This window comes from Brienomyrus brachyistius, chromosome 11 (genome assembly GCF_023856365.1).
Source record: "Brienomyrus brachyistius isolate T26 chromosome 11, BBRACH_0.4, whole genome shotgun sequence".
NCBI classification, from domain to species: Eukaryota; Metazoa; Chordata; class Actinopteri; order Osteoglossiformes; family Mormyridae; genus Brienomyrus; species Brienomyrus brachyistius.
The window spans coordinates 5,270,767-5,287,072 of NC_064543.1; the positions used below are offsets into that span (position 1 = coordinate 5,270,767).

Consider the following 16,306-nt stretch of genomic DNA (forward strand, 5'->3'; position numbering starts at 1 on the left):
GCCAGACTCGGTCCACCTGTCCACATTCGTGGTTCGCGGTGAATTATGGCAGGGCCAGCGGGCTTACAGCCCGGTCCTCACACTGGGTATTGGATCTGATTCTTATGTTCAGGAATACAGAAAAAAACAACATATTTGTGTACATTTTATGTGAACAGGAAATGCGTGTAAAGTGAGATTGAAGTATGTGGTACATTTGTGTTATGTAGCAATATTTGTAATGACCTGCTCTCATATCATAAAAAGGTTACTGAACTGCAGCATACCATTACTTCACCATTTCATCTGGAGAGTAAATATAGAAAACTTCCTCTATAAGGTCCTTACGGATGTCTCCTCCTCTAGACTAAGCCTTTTTCGATAGCTAATCTTTCAATAAGGCTTTCCTGCATTACATTGGGAACATCGCTCACTTTCTAAAGTGTGCTTAACCAGAATTCCGATTTGCAGAAGCCATGCAGTGTAAGGGCAGCCTATCGCAGAGACATTACGGACCTCATTTGCAGATGTATCTCTGGTTGCACCTCGTACTGTTTATCTGCGTCCCGGTGCAAAGTGAAAGCGGCCGGCTTCGGCCCTCTATTTTAAGCGAACCTCTGTTTTGGATGCTCAGCCTCGCTTTGGCTAATCCGTGCGCAGAGGCCCCTGGAAGGCAATCCTGGGATGGGATGTGGAATAGAGATACATGACACATGGGCGTGAGCTGTGGGCTACAGGTCTATTAAAGGTGACAGGACCCAGGTATGGACAGAATCAAGTCAGCAGAACCGCAGAACCGCAAACATGAAAGTGCCAGCTCAGCAAAAAAGGGCTGGAGAGAAATCAAAGGTAGCGTTACGGGGCCAAACAAAGCGAAGGGAGTCTGGAACTTTGCTGATGCAGTTAAATTAATAAATAAAATGTGTGTGTATGTGTGTATAGAGAGAGAGAGAGAGAGAGAAAGAGAGAGAGTGGGAGCGGTGGGAGAGTGAGCATACACATAGGAAAGAGTGAGTGCAGGTCTACTGAATTATCACCTACAATCCTGGTCACCTGTTTCTCCATCCCATGGCAGACGATGGTCCCGCCCCCATCTGCTCACAGCCATTAATCAGTGTGTATAAATATACAATTCCCTTTCTCTAATTCTATTACTTTACAAATGTTTCTCATTAATGCTGTGGAGGACAGGGTATGGGGGGAAAAAACAGAATTTCTGAAGCCCCTTATATAGCCCAGCTCCCCAAATTAATTTTTGTAATAAAACTGAACAGAAGAGAATGGAAACAGAGACTGGAACCTGATACTGTGAGACGTTGTAGTACTCCAGTGTCCAGTGTCCAGTGTCCAAGAAAATTCTATTCGTGTTGACAAGGCATATTATACCAACATAAATGTTGTAAACTTACAGGATTAAACGGGGAAATAAGAGTCCGAAACATTAGCTGAATAACAAACAGCAAAAATGCTTATGAAGTGAAAGTCTGACTACTTTTTTTCCGTTTCACAAGTAAGTGTACCGCCCTCTAGTGGCTGAGTAAGTACTGAACACATTTATGTTGGATATGGGGGGGTGGAGGGGGGTACACTTGCAATTGTCAGTTGCAACTTTAAAATACCTTAACGTGGATTCCAGTTTGCCGTTTCAGGGCCCTGTTTCATCCCTGGAGAGGAATATGCAGATTTCAATATTTTTTCAGGCAATAATCAGACATCACTTACTGTACATTACATTTACATTTTGACACTTGACTTGAATGAAACACATACTATTTCATGCAAATTAAAACGTGGTTAGAAATTCAAGTTTCGCAATGTATTTGTAATGTAATTAATTGAATGAAGGGCTTCTTGAATGCGGGGTAGCAGTGCCACAGGGGCAAAGAAGATGAGAAAAAAAGATGAATATTTCATACAGATAAGATCGTCAATAGAGATGATGAGAAGGAACTTGTATGGACCTTCTTTTTTTAACATAAATTCACCTTCTGTAGGATTTTCACGCATGATTTATCACAAAAACAAAAGAGATATGTGAGTGAGCGCGGTTAGTCTTTTGTTGAGGTGACCTCTTTTTTGTTTGAGAAATGGGATAGAGGACCTGAGATCACATTTCAATTTTTCATTTTCTCCATGTATTACTCAGGGGTTTTCCCAGCATGGTCCAGAGGAGGCCGCTCTTTGGGGTAATTCTAAAACCTCTTTTGAGGGAAATTTCTATCTCGGCCTCTCAGTTTTCTTTAGCTCTGCGAGCTGTAATGTGATGTTCAGTAATCCTGGTGCATTTCAGGTCGGCCCTTGTAGTGTAGGGTGGTATGTTAACAGAGGTGCGATACCTTGAAATGCGCAGAAGTCATCAGTCAGACATCACATGTGGTGCAAACCAATTATATCATCAGCATTTATCTTGCTAAACATGCTTTAATTATCTGTACTCCATGAGAGACTGGCTTCCTGTACAGGGTGTCCCCTGCCTCATTCCCTTTGCTTCTTGAATATTTTCCTGGCACACTGTAACCATGCACTGGATAAGTTAAAGGACAGACTCATGGATTGACTTGTCTTTCATCGTATGAGTAGCTGCACACCTCTAAACATTCTGTTGTCCTTAGAACGCTAACATCATGTTATCTTCGCTCCTACCAGCATATTGAAGCTGAATAATTCTACATCTCTCTCTCTCTCTCTCTCTCTCTCTCACACACACACACACACACACACACACACACACACACACACAGTCTGTCACTCACAAACGCACACTCACGCACACTCGCGCACACACACGCGCGTGCCCAGTCACTCGCTCACTCGCTCGCTCACTCGCTCGCTATAACGCTACGGACGTTGTGTTCCGTTATTTTATGACCAGAGCTCTTGCTGAAATGCCCTGCTGTCACCAGCCGTTATTTAATGCTACCCTTTCTCTGATCTCGGGGATAAAAATAGCTGAGCTCTTTCTCACTCAAACTTCACGTTTAGCTTTAATTCGGTTTTGACGGGAAACGCCCCAAATCCGTAAATCCATACTGCACCAAAGACTCATAAATCAAAGTGCTGGGCTTCAGCGCGATGGATCCTGACTGCAGTCCAGCTGGCCCGGCCCGGTATATCTCCGCTTCTGGAGCGAAGAGCTGCACCCTCACCGCCCTCGAAGCGCGCGACCCCGCCCCCGTTGCTCGGCAACGTGTTTACGCTCCTGCTCAGGCTCGTGCACGCTCCGGCTGCAAGCGCGTCACGCGCTAACAGCCCGCTTCTGACGGTAAGGAAACACCACCTTCTCCTGACATTTTACACCTGTTTACTTAACATTTAACTCTTTTAAATGTCCCCCTGGCGTTGTTCCCCGTGAGGTGTTCAGGATACTCAAAACGTCACCATTCCATTTTCCACAAGGCAGTTTTAGCAGCGCTTCGCGGAGAGCTATAGGGTACCGACCTCTGGCTGCCTCTCAATTCCTCCTCTCCGCTCTCCCCCTCGGTCTATAGACTGTGGATTTGGTACCTGTCCTCAGCACCCCGAAGACACACAGCATTTATCTTTTATAAAATCACTTTGGCAGAAAAGCTGTAACCCATAATCTCTTCCTGAGATTTGTTCTGCTACTGGTCCACATAGGAACATGTCCTCTTGTGAAGCTGCAATGCAATCATATTTTTATTTGGTGTTAAATCTTATGAAACTCCTTGCATAAATTTCAAATATGTTTTGAATGTACTGACCTGCTTTCCTTCCTGTCCTATGCAGAACGTACAAATCCGGAGTAAGATTTTGTTTCAGCCAACCAGTTGAGTCTCTGTGACTGTGACTCTTTATACACAGCTGCTTGGTTGAAACAAAATCTTGGTCTAGATTTATACATTGTGAACCTGAACTTTCCACCTCTGGTCCTGTGTCTATTAGGGTTAAGTAACTGGAGATTGCCCCAACGTCCACTGTTCTTTCACTTTTAAGTAACTCCTCCAACCCCGCTAGGCCCTTTTTATAGGAAACACCGCTCACTCAATGTCCTGCCACAGACGGTTTAGGGTGTATGTGGGGGGATTATCTCTGGAGCTCGAGTTTCAGTCTGCAAGCAACAAGCCCCCCCCCCACCGCCCCAGCCCTGGCCTCCCCACCTCCCACCCCCCCGGTGCTCCCTTTTTAAATTAGCCGGTTGTGGTGAAGCCATCCGGCTCTTGGGACAGTGCTGTCTGAGGCTGGGATAGCAGCCGGCTTTTCTGCTGGTTTCAGAGAGAGTGAAGTCCAACGGCATGGCGACGCCAGGCACTGGTGGCCTTGAGGTCCTTCTGTCCTCCTTGAAGGTAGGTAGGCCTTCGTGTGCAAAGCGGGTGTGTAATACAGTGTTTTATATTCTCCCGTGTTCCATGTGTGCATTCTCTTTGGGGAAACCCCATTCCCATTTCCAGAAGAACCCCAGTACACTTTTCGTTTTGTTTCAAATGGTTTTGCTGGACACCTGAGCTGGTATGTATTGTGTACCGTTCCATCAGCAGGTTCAGAAGTGTATTTCTTGAGACTTGGATTGGTAGACCCACTGGTGAGCAATGCAGTCCAGCTGTTCAACTGTCCGAAGAACACATTAGGAAATATAAGGTCCACTGGCTTCTTCTGGAATTTCCCCTCATTTCAATAAATCCAGCTTGATGAATCTGGCAGGCTTGATTGCCTCATCTCCTGCCTCTTTTAGATAAGCCACGATTGGGTGAGACCCCCCCGGGCACCATTCAGTGGGTGTCCGTGATTATGGCATGCCGTTGACCTTTTCAATTTCACTATTCATTAGACTAAACAAAATTAAACAAGTTTTATAATTAAGAAGTATGAAATATTTGAGCCCGGAACACTTAGCGATGAAGTGAAGGTGCTAAAGTCAATTTATTAGATTCATTAGCATGCTAACAATCCGCTAGCCGTGTATTTCTACAACGCTTCCTGGTGCCTTTGAGTCATGGAAATGTTGATGAAAGTTATCGATTTTACGATATTGATTAAATTCCTCCTTTATGCTGCCCTGGTAGAGCTTACTGTGCTTACAGTTCTGCCCCCGTGCCTGTGGTTTTGTGCAGTGAGCAGCTGTCCCTTTCAAATTTCAAAGAAGGAACTTCTAATAAAAGTGCTAGTTTTTCACTGTCTGGTTGGAGTTCAGTCTACTTGCATATTTTGTTTTCTGCTTTCATATAACAATGTGGGTGATCTTACCAAAATGTGATGACTTTCAAATACAAAATAGTGTCAGTATTATATTTGGTATACCGTAGTCATTTATAAGCACACGCACACTATGTAACATACATATGCTGTGTAATACAGTCAGTAACATTTAAAAGCACTTTTTAAGGTACAACACTAACATTTTCATTGGCATTCCCCTGCCTGCCATTTCCGCCTATATTTCTTCAGATAAAACTTGTCTTTCAAAATTCATCTTTAACCTGCTTACATAACAGGATAAAGATCAGAAGACAATTTGTGGGGTTGAAAATCAGGAGAAAGTGTTTTTAGTGGTGTCAGTCCTGGTAGGAGCCTATGGGAATAAAAGAATAATTCAGTATATCGGCTAGATGAAGCCAGAGGACAGAGGAGGATCGTGCAGCCTAAGGTTGTTCATCTTATTTCTCAGGAGATATATTTGGTAATATTGTGCATATAGGTGGATTCAGTTGTGTTTTATACAGTTGTCTTTGTCTACTTTAAGGAACGTACCTCTTGTGTATTTAGGAAAGCATTAAAATGCTTTTAAAAAGCATTAAAATGCTGAGCCTTGGGGAAAAAACAGTTTAATTTTGTCGATTGTTCTTCGCCCAGGTGAACCATACCTCTGGTTATTGTTTTTTAACTTTCTCCTTATCATTATGGAAAAAGAATGAGTGCGGGGGTGTACTTCTGAGGAGGGAGGGGCATTCCTGCCTGAGTTAGCATTTTTCTTTGTCTTTCAAAACAGCTTCTTGATTTTTCATGTTAGAGTTGGTATTCACCCCCGGCCCTGCCAGGACCTCATTATTCCCGAAAATGAAATCCCAATAAACCTATCCTTCCCTCCCCATATTACACGCTGAAATGGATCATTAAACGTCTTAACAGAGAGGTTAATTTTTCTGGTTTTCTATTAATATATAATAAGTTGTCAACACTCCATGCCAGTAATGTGTACTGTCCTTATCACGCTTCCATATTGAGGAGCCAGTTTAACCCTATGTCAAGCTGCAAAAATGTGAACCAATATTAGCACACTAAGATGAACATACAAGATTCCCTTTTGCTTTCATCTAGCATCTAGTCCTCTCTCAGTTTAAAGAAACACTCTGCTCACATACTGTCTTATGTATGTGAAATCCAGGTCAGGATCCGAACTGCAGTCCTCTTTAGCGTAATTAGTTGTGAGTTTGGCTTGGCTTGGAGTGACTGGTTTAAGCTATTAACAGAACAGGAATTGTGGCACAAATTTTCCAGCTTGATGCCTGGGTAATGAGCACGACACGCCAGCTATCTTGTTTGTGTCTGTGTTCGCATCACTCGCAGTAGTTGGGAATGCGGCAGCAGCCCTGGTCTGTGCCGTGTTGATCGTTTGTGTCACAACTGCGAGTCGGCAGAGGAGAACCCTTCCCTGCCTTTGTGCTTTCTGTTGTCACGGTGTCATACGCCGCACGTCATACGGCAGTAAATGCAGATCTGCTTCGCGTGAACGTTGACAATGTGTGTTTGCCATTGCCATCAGGCGCCCCTTTGTCGTCTCCCCGCCTGCGAAGGTGTGTGCACGCCGTGCCAGCTGTACCCATGATTCCATGCATATTGCGCCCAAACTGATGGCCTGTCACGTTGAAGCTGCCTTCAGGTTCCGAGCCTCGTGCTCTTTCTCCGCGTCTCTTTCAGGTGCTCCGATGCTGCTTGGCACGCCTGGTCTCACCTGGCACGAGTTCGGTACGGAGTCGTGAAAAAGATTCCCATGCAAAACTTTCATTCATAATCCCGTTGCCTAATTAATGGTGCAGAGTCTATGGCCTGTGCCCAAGGTGCTTCTTTAGAGGCTGCGAGATTTAGGATTCTAGGTCTGACAAAAGTGGTTTGCCGTGGCCCGTTTGACTTTAATTTAATTTTCGCTGGCTGTGATTCAGCACTGCATATTCAGCCCTTAGAGCTCTAAGAGAAAACAGGGAGAAGTGACATAAAGAGTGATCACATGGTCTTTCAGGGGTAAAATATGCTTTATTTTTTAATACAGGATTCTGAAAGCACTGAAAGCTTGCTGAATATTCTCAATGTGCTGGATGAGCTTCTGTCATCCGGTAGGTAACTCTAATATAACATGATGAATATCATGCCTCTGTATCTGGACTGCATATATATTGCTTGTGTATTTTGTTGTTGTCAAATATTATATGTATGTATATGTGAAATATGCATAAAATTCCCTTTTATAATTTGTTTTCCATATGCAGTATCTTTTATAAATCATGTTCCCTGTAACTACTGATGGAAGAAGTGAGGCTGCAGTCCCACGGTGGGTTTGATTAGTGTGACAGGCTGCAGTGCAGAGGTCTGCTGGGGGGTAGAGCTATGGTTCGGGACGGTAGGGTTCAATCAAATAATCCGAAATGCAGTATGGCCCTTTAAAGAAAATTAAAGGAAACTATTTCTGAACAAAATGCGTTATTAACTCGAGCACAAATTGCAAATGAAACTATGTCTTAAAAGCTAGGACTGCACAAACAGCAGCAGCCTTCCAAATCCGCCCAGCAAACCCGTTTTAAACCGTAGCAAGGTGCTCAGGCGTTTGTAGGCACAGGCTTGAGGATCTGTCACTACGGAGGCGCCAAAGTTCAGTGGAATCCAACCCGTTGGCGTTGGCTAGTCGCCCGCCGCGTCACGGCTGTCGGTCGCTAAGAGGTCTAACCCAACAGCGATCAATAAAGTCACTAATGGGCAGTATGGTTAAGCCTGCTGTTGATGGACGGGTCTGAATAATCTCACCCACACTGGGTTTGACGCCTTGTTTCCCACCTGACCAGCCGTAACCTGTGTTTGAAGAAGGTGTTCGGTGTCCTCCGCAGTCTTCCTCTCACACTCCATCGCACTGCTCCTAGGCACAGACAGAAGGATCCACTACATGATATCCAAAGGCGGCAGTGAGGCTCTCCTTATGGCCCTGTTGAGCATCGCCAGGTCCTCCTATCCCAATGACAGTGTCCTCCTGCCCCTGCTCCATCTCCTGGCCAAAGTCGGGCACAGAGGTGAGTGACAGATGGAGATGGGGAGGATTCATCAGATATACCGGCACAAGTGGCAGCCCTCTCGTATGGAGTGACAGTCTGCCAGGGAGTTTTTGGGTTTGCACTGGTTGAGCTTGTGTACACATCTCCCATTTCCTCTAAGATCCATTTCCTCAAGGTCACATGTGAAGTCAACACAACCACGACAGACAGTAGAAACTAATAAAAAGGAACATGCTTGTAGTATATATTTTTTCTTAAATTCCCTTTTTTTGCTTTTGCAGTATGTGTTGATTACCTAGTGCTCTTGTAAATCGTTTCGGGATTTCTTGCAGTTTGAAAGTTAGTCCAGTTGAAGTGCAATCAGAAAGCCACTTTCAGAAAGACAGCTGGACGGGACTCCCGACATCGATCCGTCATGTTAACATCACTGTGATTGGATTCGGGTCGGTGGTCACTGGCGAAGTGGTCAACACAGTTCAAATATGTCTGGGAGATTTGGACCTTCAGCTGCACATTTAGGACTGTCAGCAGCAGCTTTTCATCCAAGGAACGATCAAATTGGTTAGTGGCTTTCAGAATGTGCGTGAGTCACCAGGTGTCATCTGTCACTCTCTGTCTTAGATGTTTGCTACAAGGAACGGCTTATATTTCTACCTCTTCGCTTTGGGCCAGTGCCAAACTCCCCAGACCAGGTGCTGTCAATCATTCAGAAGCCTGACATATAACTGGAAAGAGAAGTGCTATCTGCCTAACTTTTACATGTTATGGTTTAAGTAGAATTTCTTTCTCTGTTTAATCATTGGCCTTGTTCATGGATAGTCCTGGGCCAGACCTGTATTTTGGGGCTTTGCTGTTAACCACTTCAGAAAGTCACCCCCCAGGGTTTGCAGTGTGTGCTGTGACTTCTGGCTCTCACTGCTGAGCTGTCCCGGCTATTTAAAACCCTTGTTCTGCCCACATGGTATAGAATCTCCACCTGTTTTTAGAGGGTTTCCAGGCCAGCGTGGGCCCCGGGGAACTTCTGTGTAGTAGCAGAGGTGTATAACACCAATAAGTTGCAACCACTGTCACCTATGTAGGGAGAGACGGCTGTGTTGACTGCTTATCTTACTGTGTTGGTTTATTTTAATACGGAATAGCATCCCTCTGTGATATCAAGAAAAGCGCGGCAGGATAATTACCACCTAGCGGTAGTCTGGAGTTCGAAGAGTTGAGCCTTTTGAGGTCTGACATGGGCTGTGCGCTGCAGACAGGAAGATCGGTCTGAAGGCAGAGAAGATGGAGGCCGTGCTCCCAATGCTGGACCTGCTCCGACAGAACGTGAAGCACGCAAGGAGAGCGGCAGCCTGCCTATGGGTGCTACAGGTCTTCTGCTGCTCTGGTGAGGACTCTGTCGGCGCTGCCCTGCCCTGTGAAAAAATACAGGCCACCGAAAGCGCACAGAGTACGCTGTGCTGGAATGCAAATGCCCTGCGTGCACATGCACCGGCCTTCATATTTAGGCATCATCATCACCATCACCATCATCATCATCATCATGTCTGATGGCTATAAACGTGCCGAATAACGTGCATTTTTCTCCTTTTAGTTTCCACGGCAACCTTACTTGGCAAGAACAGGGGGCTGGACATCGTTTTTAAATTAATATCGCCACACACAACAAAACACACTCGCACAGTGAAGTGAGTACTGCGTCGCATGTCAGGCCTCCCCGGTAATCAGCGCGGGCGGGCTGCACAGGCTCCTATCAGCTGCTGCATTCCGGAAATCCTTGGCATAACGTGGAAGCTGCCATGCTTTTTATTAAACAGAGACTAACAACCTCCTTGGGGGCTCTGGGGGGCTGTGTTTGTTCAGTCTCCTATTGATAGCAGCAGTAACCCTTTTCCCTAATATCCCAGATGTGCTTGATTTTGTTTTTCTCCATGGACTTAATGTGGTAGTTCTCCTCTTAGATAGAACAGAAATACTCTTCTCATACAGGAGTGGGAGTACTTGACTTGCACTTGCATGGGAGTTCTCCTGTTTTTAACATGATGTACATCAAGTAATATCCACCCCATATATAGGGGAGTTGTCACATTACACAGGACAACTAATAAGAGTACTTTTTATTTTATAAAAATGTATTCATATTAGGGATCTCACATTCTCATAGGCTGGAGTGCTTGTCTCCGATCATCAGTCTGCATCAGTGCTCCTCAGTTCCTGCTCTAAGTGGCCATTACTCCTGAGGGTCCCGATAAGCAGTTGCACGTGACCCCGTGTCCTCGTTCCCTGTCCTGCTGTGTTAGGGTTCCTAACATGCCAGCTTGTTGTGCCCCCCTCCTGTTTCCTGCTGTTCTTCATTACACGAGTCATAAATCCAGCCGTCTCCAGGCTACTGTTCTGTCTAGCTAGTTTGCTACCAGTGTATACTATAATCTACCAGTGTATAATCTAAACTATAATTTAGATTTTTTAAATAATTAAAAAAAAAATTTATTTTCAAGTTTCATTTGAAATATTTGTTTCAGTTTAATTTTTTTTTTTTGTTATTTTTATTTCTTGGAAATTTCGTGGAGCTGAAAACACAGCAATGTCGTCAAAATGCGCAAAGCATCTTTTAGGTATTCCATCCATCCATCCATTTTCCAAACCACTTATCCTACTGGGTCGCGGGGGGTCCGGAGCCTATCCCGGAACCAATGGGCACGAGGCAGGGAACAACCCAGGATTGGGGGCCATCCCATCGCAGGGCACATTCACACACCATTCACTCTCGCATGCACACCTACGGGCAATTTAGCAACTCCAATGTTCCAACTCAGCATGTTTTTGGACTGTGGGGGGAAACCGGAGTACCCGGTGAAAACCCCACGACGACATGGGGAGAACATGCAAACTCCACACACATATAACCCAGGCGGAGACTCGAACCCGGGTCCCAGAGGTGTGAGGCAACAGTGCTAACCACTGCACCACCATGCCGCCCCCTTTTAGGTATTATTAATGGTAATTAAAGATAAACCAATCATTACTTTAGCCTAGTGTTTCCCAATCCGGTCCTCGGGTACCCACAGACAGTCCACATTTTTGCTCCATTCTAGCGAGTAACAATGTGAATTGTCTGACAGAGAGCTCGGAGGGAGCAAAAACATGGACCAGTTCTGGGTCACTGAGGACCGGATTGGGAAATGCTGATTTAGCCAAATAGTGTTAAAAACAGTATTGGAAAGTATTTGTTGTTTGTTTATATCTTATTTCAATTTAGTACATTTATAGTTTTCGTTTTTTTGTTCTATTTTTGTATCGTATTTCAATTTAGGAAAATATTTTCTCAGTTTTAGTTTTTGTTTAACAATAATAACCCTGTTTGCTTCCCAGTTAGCCTTACTTGCGCCTCTATACTCACTGTCATATATATTCCCAGGTCTTTTTTTTTGCCTCTTTATATTTTAATATGATACCCTTTAATGATTGTTTAATCCCATATAGGCTGTTACTAACTCCTACAGCAGGACCTTCTCCTTTTGGAGGACTGAGTCACTAGGTTTGTGCAAACTTTGTGAATGACTCTATAACACACACATTCTCTCCATGTGCTCTAACCCATGCAATGCTTTGTGTTTGGCAGTAAATCTTAATATAGAAGTAGGATCATGTGACAACAATTCTAATGGACAGGGCACACAGTAATTTTTAACGTGGCATGATGCAACATACCTAGACCATCAGCCCACTGTAAACGCCATAACCCCTGTCACTCACTAATCACACAACCAGTAAACTGCAAACTGAGACTATGGGGAGCATAAATATCATCAAAACATAATAAAAAAAATGTATAATTAAAAAAATGTCATACATATATATAACACACAAACACACATAGGCCAGGAAACACATCTGTGTGGGGACTGCTCATTCATTTCTGTGGGAAAAATGCCAATGGTAACTATAACAAGCTTAACCCCTACCAAGCCCTAACCATACCCATAAGTAGCCAAACAAAATACAAACGTTTTTGCATTTTCAGTTTTTAGTTTAGTTTTTTGAAATTGAGTTCTGGTCCCCAAAAGGTAAAAATAAAAAACATGTATTCATTACTTTGTGGGGACAATGGTCCCTACAAGGTAAGGTATACCTGGACCACACACACACACACACACACACACACACACACACACACATACACACACATAATCCATGTATTCATATCTTTATGGTACCTCTCCATTCATCTCTATGGGCATAACCCTAACAATGACAACCTTAACCCCTACCCAGTCCTAACCTTAACCATAATTAACCAAACAAAACAGAAGACTTCTGGATTTTTTTTAGCCTTTTGGTTGCATTCACTGGTTTTTATAAAAGGTTATCCTTGCGGGAACTGAAAAAATTACAGCTGCACAAATCTGAATATCGTTGCCGATCCAGACCTATTTGACAGATCGGGTATCGGCCATACATGACCAATCCACGTGCAATACTCACTTATTTAGCTTTTGGCAGTCTCTAAAAAGAGCTCTGATTCCCTGTCTTTTTGATTGCACTACGGCTCTTTCCCATGCTAGACGTGTTTTTGTGGCACAACGCTAACGATGCCTCTCAGTTTTTTGCCACTCGGTGGATGTGAGTGCAGTGACTTCCGCCTGCTGTGACGTCATGCGCATACTCTCCTGGAAGATACTGAAAGTGAACTGCAAACGTCTCAAAAACTCTTAAAACAAGATATACAAACAAGGTGGAACAGTACGATATGTATGTTTCTACTAGCCGAGTTAAAGATTTTTTTATGTGTATGAACTACTTGAAAAATATTAAAATGTATCTTATAAATTATATATTTCCATCCATCCATTTTCCAAACCGCTTATCCTAAACTATATATTTATTATATTAAAATATTAAAGTAAAAGAGCTATTGTATCAGAAACTGTATCAGCATCGGCAGTTGTGTATGAGATTGGAGCTGAAAAAATGTGGATCGCTGCATCCCTAGAAAAAATGGCTCCCACAAGGTAAAAAATTACAGGTTTATTACATTGTGGGGAAATCTGGTCCTCATAGTGTAATAATTACAAAAACACACAACCTGAAAGCAAGGTGCAGCTGAGCCCAGATGTGCCAAGCCATGTACTCCAGCTGCCACACTGTTCAGTTGTCTGTTTACCACCTAATGGTCTCAGAAATGTGGGCAGAGTAGCATGTAATTCTGTAGTTAATTAATAACCCAGGCAGACCCAAAGCCCAGCTACGTGTAATTTATTAATGAATGACCTGCTCCATGCCTGCTATGTGCCTAAAGCCTAATTTGTACCTCCACCAACATATGCTGAACTGACAGAGGACCAGTAGTATGAGACATTAAGTACACATTTATAAAAGCTGTTAGGAATCGACAAAAAAAAGGGCAGGATCGTTGATGGATTACTGCTCTCCTCACTGATATCACAAGCACATACGTGCAAGGCAGGATACTTAATTAGCCCCAGCTCCCCAGAGCTGACTTCCTTCTGGTTTGCACCAGCGTTTCACAATAAAAGGCATTTAAAAACCAATGGAGCAGCTTTAAAATGTGCAAGAGAAGTTATCTGGGCCTATTCTATGTCAACATAGAAAGCTGCAAGCTTCGCAACCGTCATAGAATTTTCTGTTTTGGCTTCCTATCCCCAGCCATTGGCCTGACAAAGCAGCGTGGTTAGTGATGAAAGCTGTGGGCTGATTTTAGACATTTAAACTTGATATGAGCCATATGTATGCGGATCCTTTTCCTGGAAGATGCGCCTATTGCATTTTCCGAGGTAGCCCTGAGCCACGTATGTAATGAAATGCGTAAGCCTGTGAAGTAATGCAATTAGGAGGTATCAATCAGCACCACTAAATAATGTTTAATGGAAATTTGCATAAACGTTTAGTGTGGGTATGCATTAGGATGTTTGGATCAGATAATAAATGAGAGGTTTTGGGTTGAATTGAATTAAGCACTGTACATGAATAATCTAAAGGTTTGCAATGCTGAGAAAGCTCTCTGCACCGCTGATCAATAAAATACTGTGATATTTCACTTTTTTAATATGCCGTTTGCAGTTCTGTTACACTTTTATTTTCTTTACTTATGGAAGAAGGGGCTCTGTTTTTCTCCGAGGCAAACAAAGCAACTGTGGTTTGGTTATTATAGATTTAAAAAAAAAAAAAAAAAACGCAAAAACCTCCCTAATTTGGCAATCAAGGCGCGTGTAGATTTTCGGGTTCCTGCCATTGTCCTCAGTTAGCAGGTGGTAAACTGTTCCGTGATTCATTTTTATTGTTTATAAAAAAGTGGCAAAGGTCCCTGGTTTTCCGAGAGAGCTACTTTTTTGCATGAGGAAGTACACTGATTCTGTGTGATGAATGGATTTGCATGACTGGAACCGAGTCTGAGATGTTGATGGTAATGTGGAATTTTATAGATAGGCAGAGAGCTCACTCGTTTTCTGCTCATCTAACAAACCTTCCACTGGCATCTGCAAAATCAGCCAAACGCCACCCTTTACTACACGCTGCAGTTTCGGGCAGTACTATGTTTCATCCTTACAAGAACTGATAGAAAGTTGTGGTTGTTAAGTGCCAATCCATTTATTATTTTGTAATTTAGTTAATGACAAATTAAATGATGGTAGTGTTGTTGCAATCTGAACTCAGCGTGCACGCACATTAAAATGCTTGTGCTGACTTTCCTAGGGTTTTATGTGTAGCGAAATTATTACTTTAAATATTAATCCCAAATATGTCTTCTGAGGAACGCCTCTCCTCCTGGGCCGTTTGTCTTTATTAAAGGTGTTATTGCTCCATATCTCTCAGCTTTGAAGTTTGTTCTGAGGCCTGAGAAGATTTTTTTTTGTTCCCTTTTTTCAGAGCTGCCACAGACACATTCGCAGCACTGTTGCAGGCAGGTAAGTTCCTGTCCCACTCTGGGGACGCCGTAATTCCTGTGACATGGCCCTGCACTGCACGATAGTGAAGCCTCTCGGACCTGTGCTGCCTGCCCTGCCGTGCCTTGGCCTTCGTCCTGTTTGTGTGTGTGATCCTGAAAGACGGTAGAGTGCTGTACGCTAGTTAAGGGCTACGAGCCAACATTCATAAACATCATGGTTAAGTCATTTTTAATAAGTGCAGGCTACTCTGTTTCATACGTGATGTGTAGTAGTATTGATAGTTTTTTTTTTTCCTTTTCCCCAAATGAACGGATAGATTGTTGTTCTGGTACATTGTAGCCTGCAGAGAATGATTTTCAAATGCACACCTGTAGGTGGCAGTGTGACTCCTCTAGTCCTGGTTGAGTACACATCCCGCACCTACTGGTGCACTGCGGTCTCTGACTCCTTTAGCTGGTGAGTGTTATGATGTCGCTGTTCCTTAAGCTGCCTTCTCAAAGACATGCGTCTGGCCACCGACAGCCTGCCACACCCCCCCCCCCCCAACCCCCCCCCACTCAGTAGGCCCTGGCACGGCCAATTTTCCTTGGCAGATGTGTGCATTGAGCAGTGCACTCAGTTTTATTTTTCAGCCGTCATGCATTTGAAGGTCAGAAACAAAAAGTCTTCGAACATTTAATGTCGTCCCAACATGCTGTGCAAGACAAGACTTCAATTTCAATTGCAATTACATTCAGGTACCAAAGCAGAAGATGTGGTATGATGCGTTGGATTGGTGTCTCACATACTTATTTACATAGTCATTTAGGCTTCTGTGCCTTTTGAATAATTTTGTATCAAGCAGTCCATTTTTATCTGCAGCAGATTATAGCAGATGGTGGCCAGTGAAACCCACCAAGTACAACCAGTGACACCCATTTCATTCATTTTATTTGATATTTGCATTGCAGGTTTGAGTCTGTGCCCTGTGCAGCTGGGCAAGCAGCCCTGGGGGGTCAGAGGGCCCTGAGCTGAGCTGCTGCACCCTGCAACCCAGAGTCCAGTTTGTGTATTTGGTTACTCTTGCTTCTTATCTTCCCCATTCCTTGGAGGTAAAGCTGGGAATCGCAGTCTGATCTAACCTGTGCAGCCTCACATCACTGAATGAGTGATTTTTCACAGTCCCCCCACCCTGGCTGTGGTTCTTAGAATGCCTTGCTGGGTGTTGGGTCG

General features: G+C 43.8%; 1 protein-coding gene across 6 annotated transcripts in view; it reads left to right on the forward strand.

Annotated features, from left to right (window-relative positions):
• Positions 1–2,834: 2,834 nt before the first annotated feature.
• Positions 2,835–16,306, forward strand: part of LOC125751819 (cytosolic carboxypeptidase 4-like) — a 65,744-nt gene continuing 52,272 nt past the window's right edge. The window contains exons 1-8 of one of the 6 annotated variants that reach the window (XM_049031149.1): positions 2,835–3,241; positions 4,213–4,283; positions 6,853–6,900; positions 7,202–7,265; positions 8,064–8,210; positions 9,442–9,573; positions 9,781–9,874; positions 15,075–15,112. In XM_049031149.1, the coding sequence (XP_048887106.1) occupies positions 4,233–4,283; positions 6,853–6,900; positions 7,202–7,265; positions 8,064–8,210; positions 9,442–9,573; positions 9,781–9,874; positions 15,075–15,112 (574 nt within the window). In that variant the 5' untranslated portion in view covers positions 2,835–3,241; positions 4,213–4,232. Of the gene's footprint in view, positions 3,242–4,124; positions 4,284–6,852; positions 6,901–7,201; positions 7,266–8,063; positions 8,211–9,441; positions 9,574–9,780; positions 9,875–15,074; positions 15,113–16,306 lie in introns of those variants that run through there. The other 5 variants (XM_049031151.1, XM_049031152.1, XM_049031148.1 and 2 more) reach the window with 5 other exon arrangements.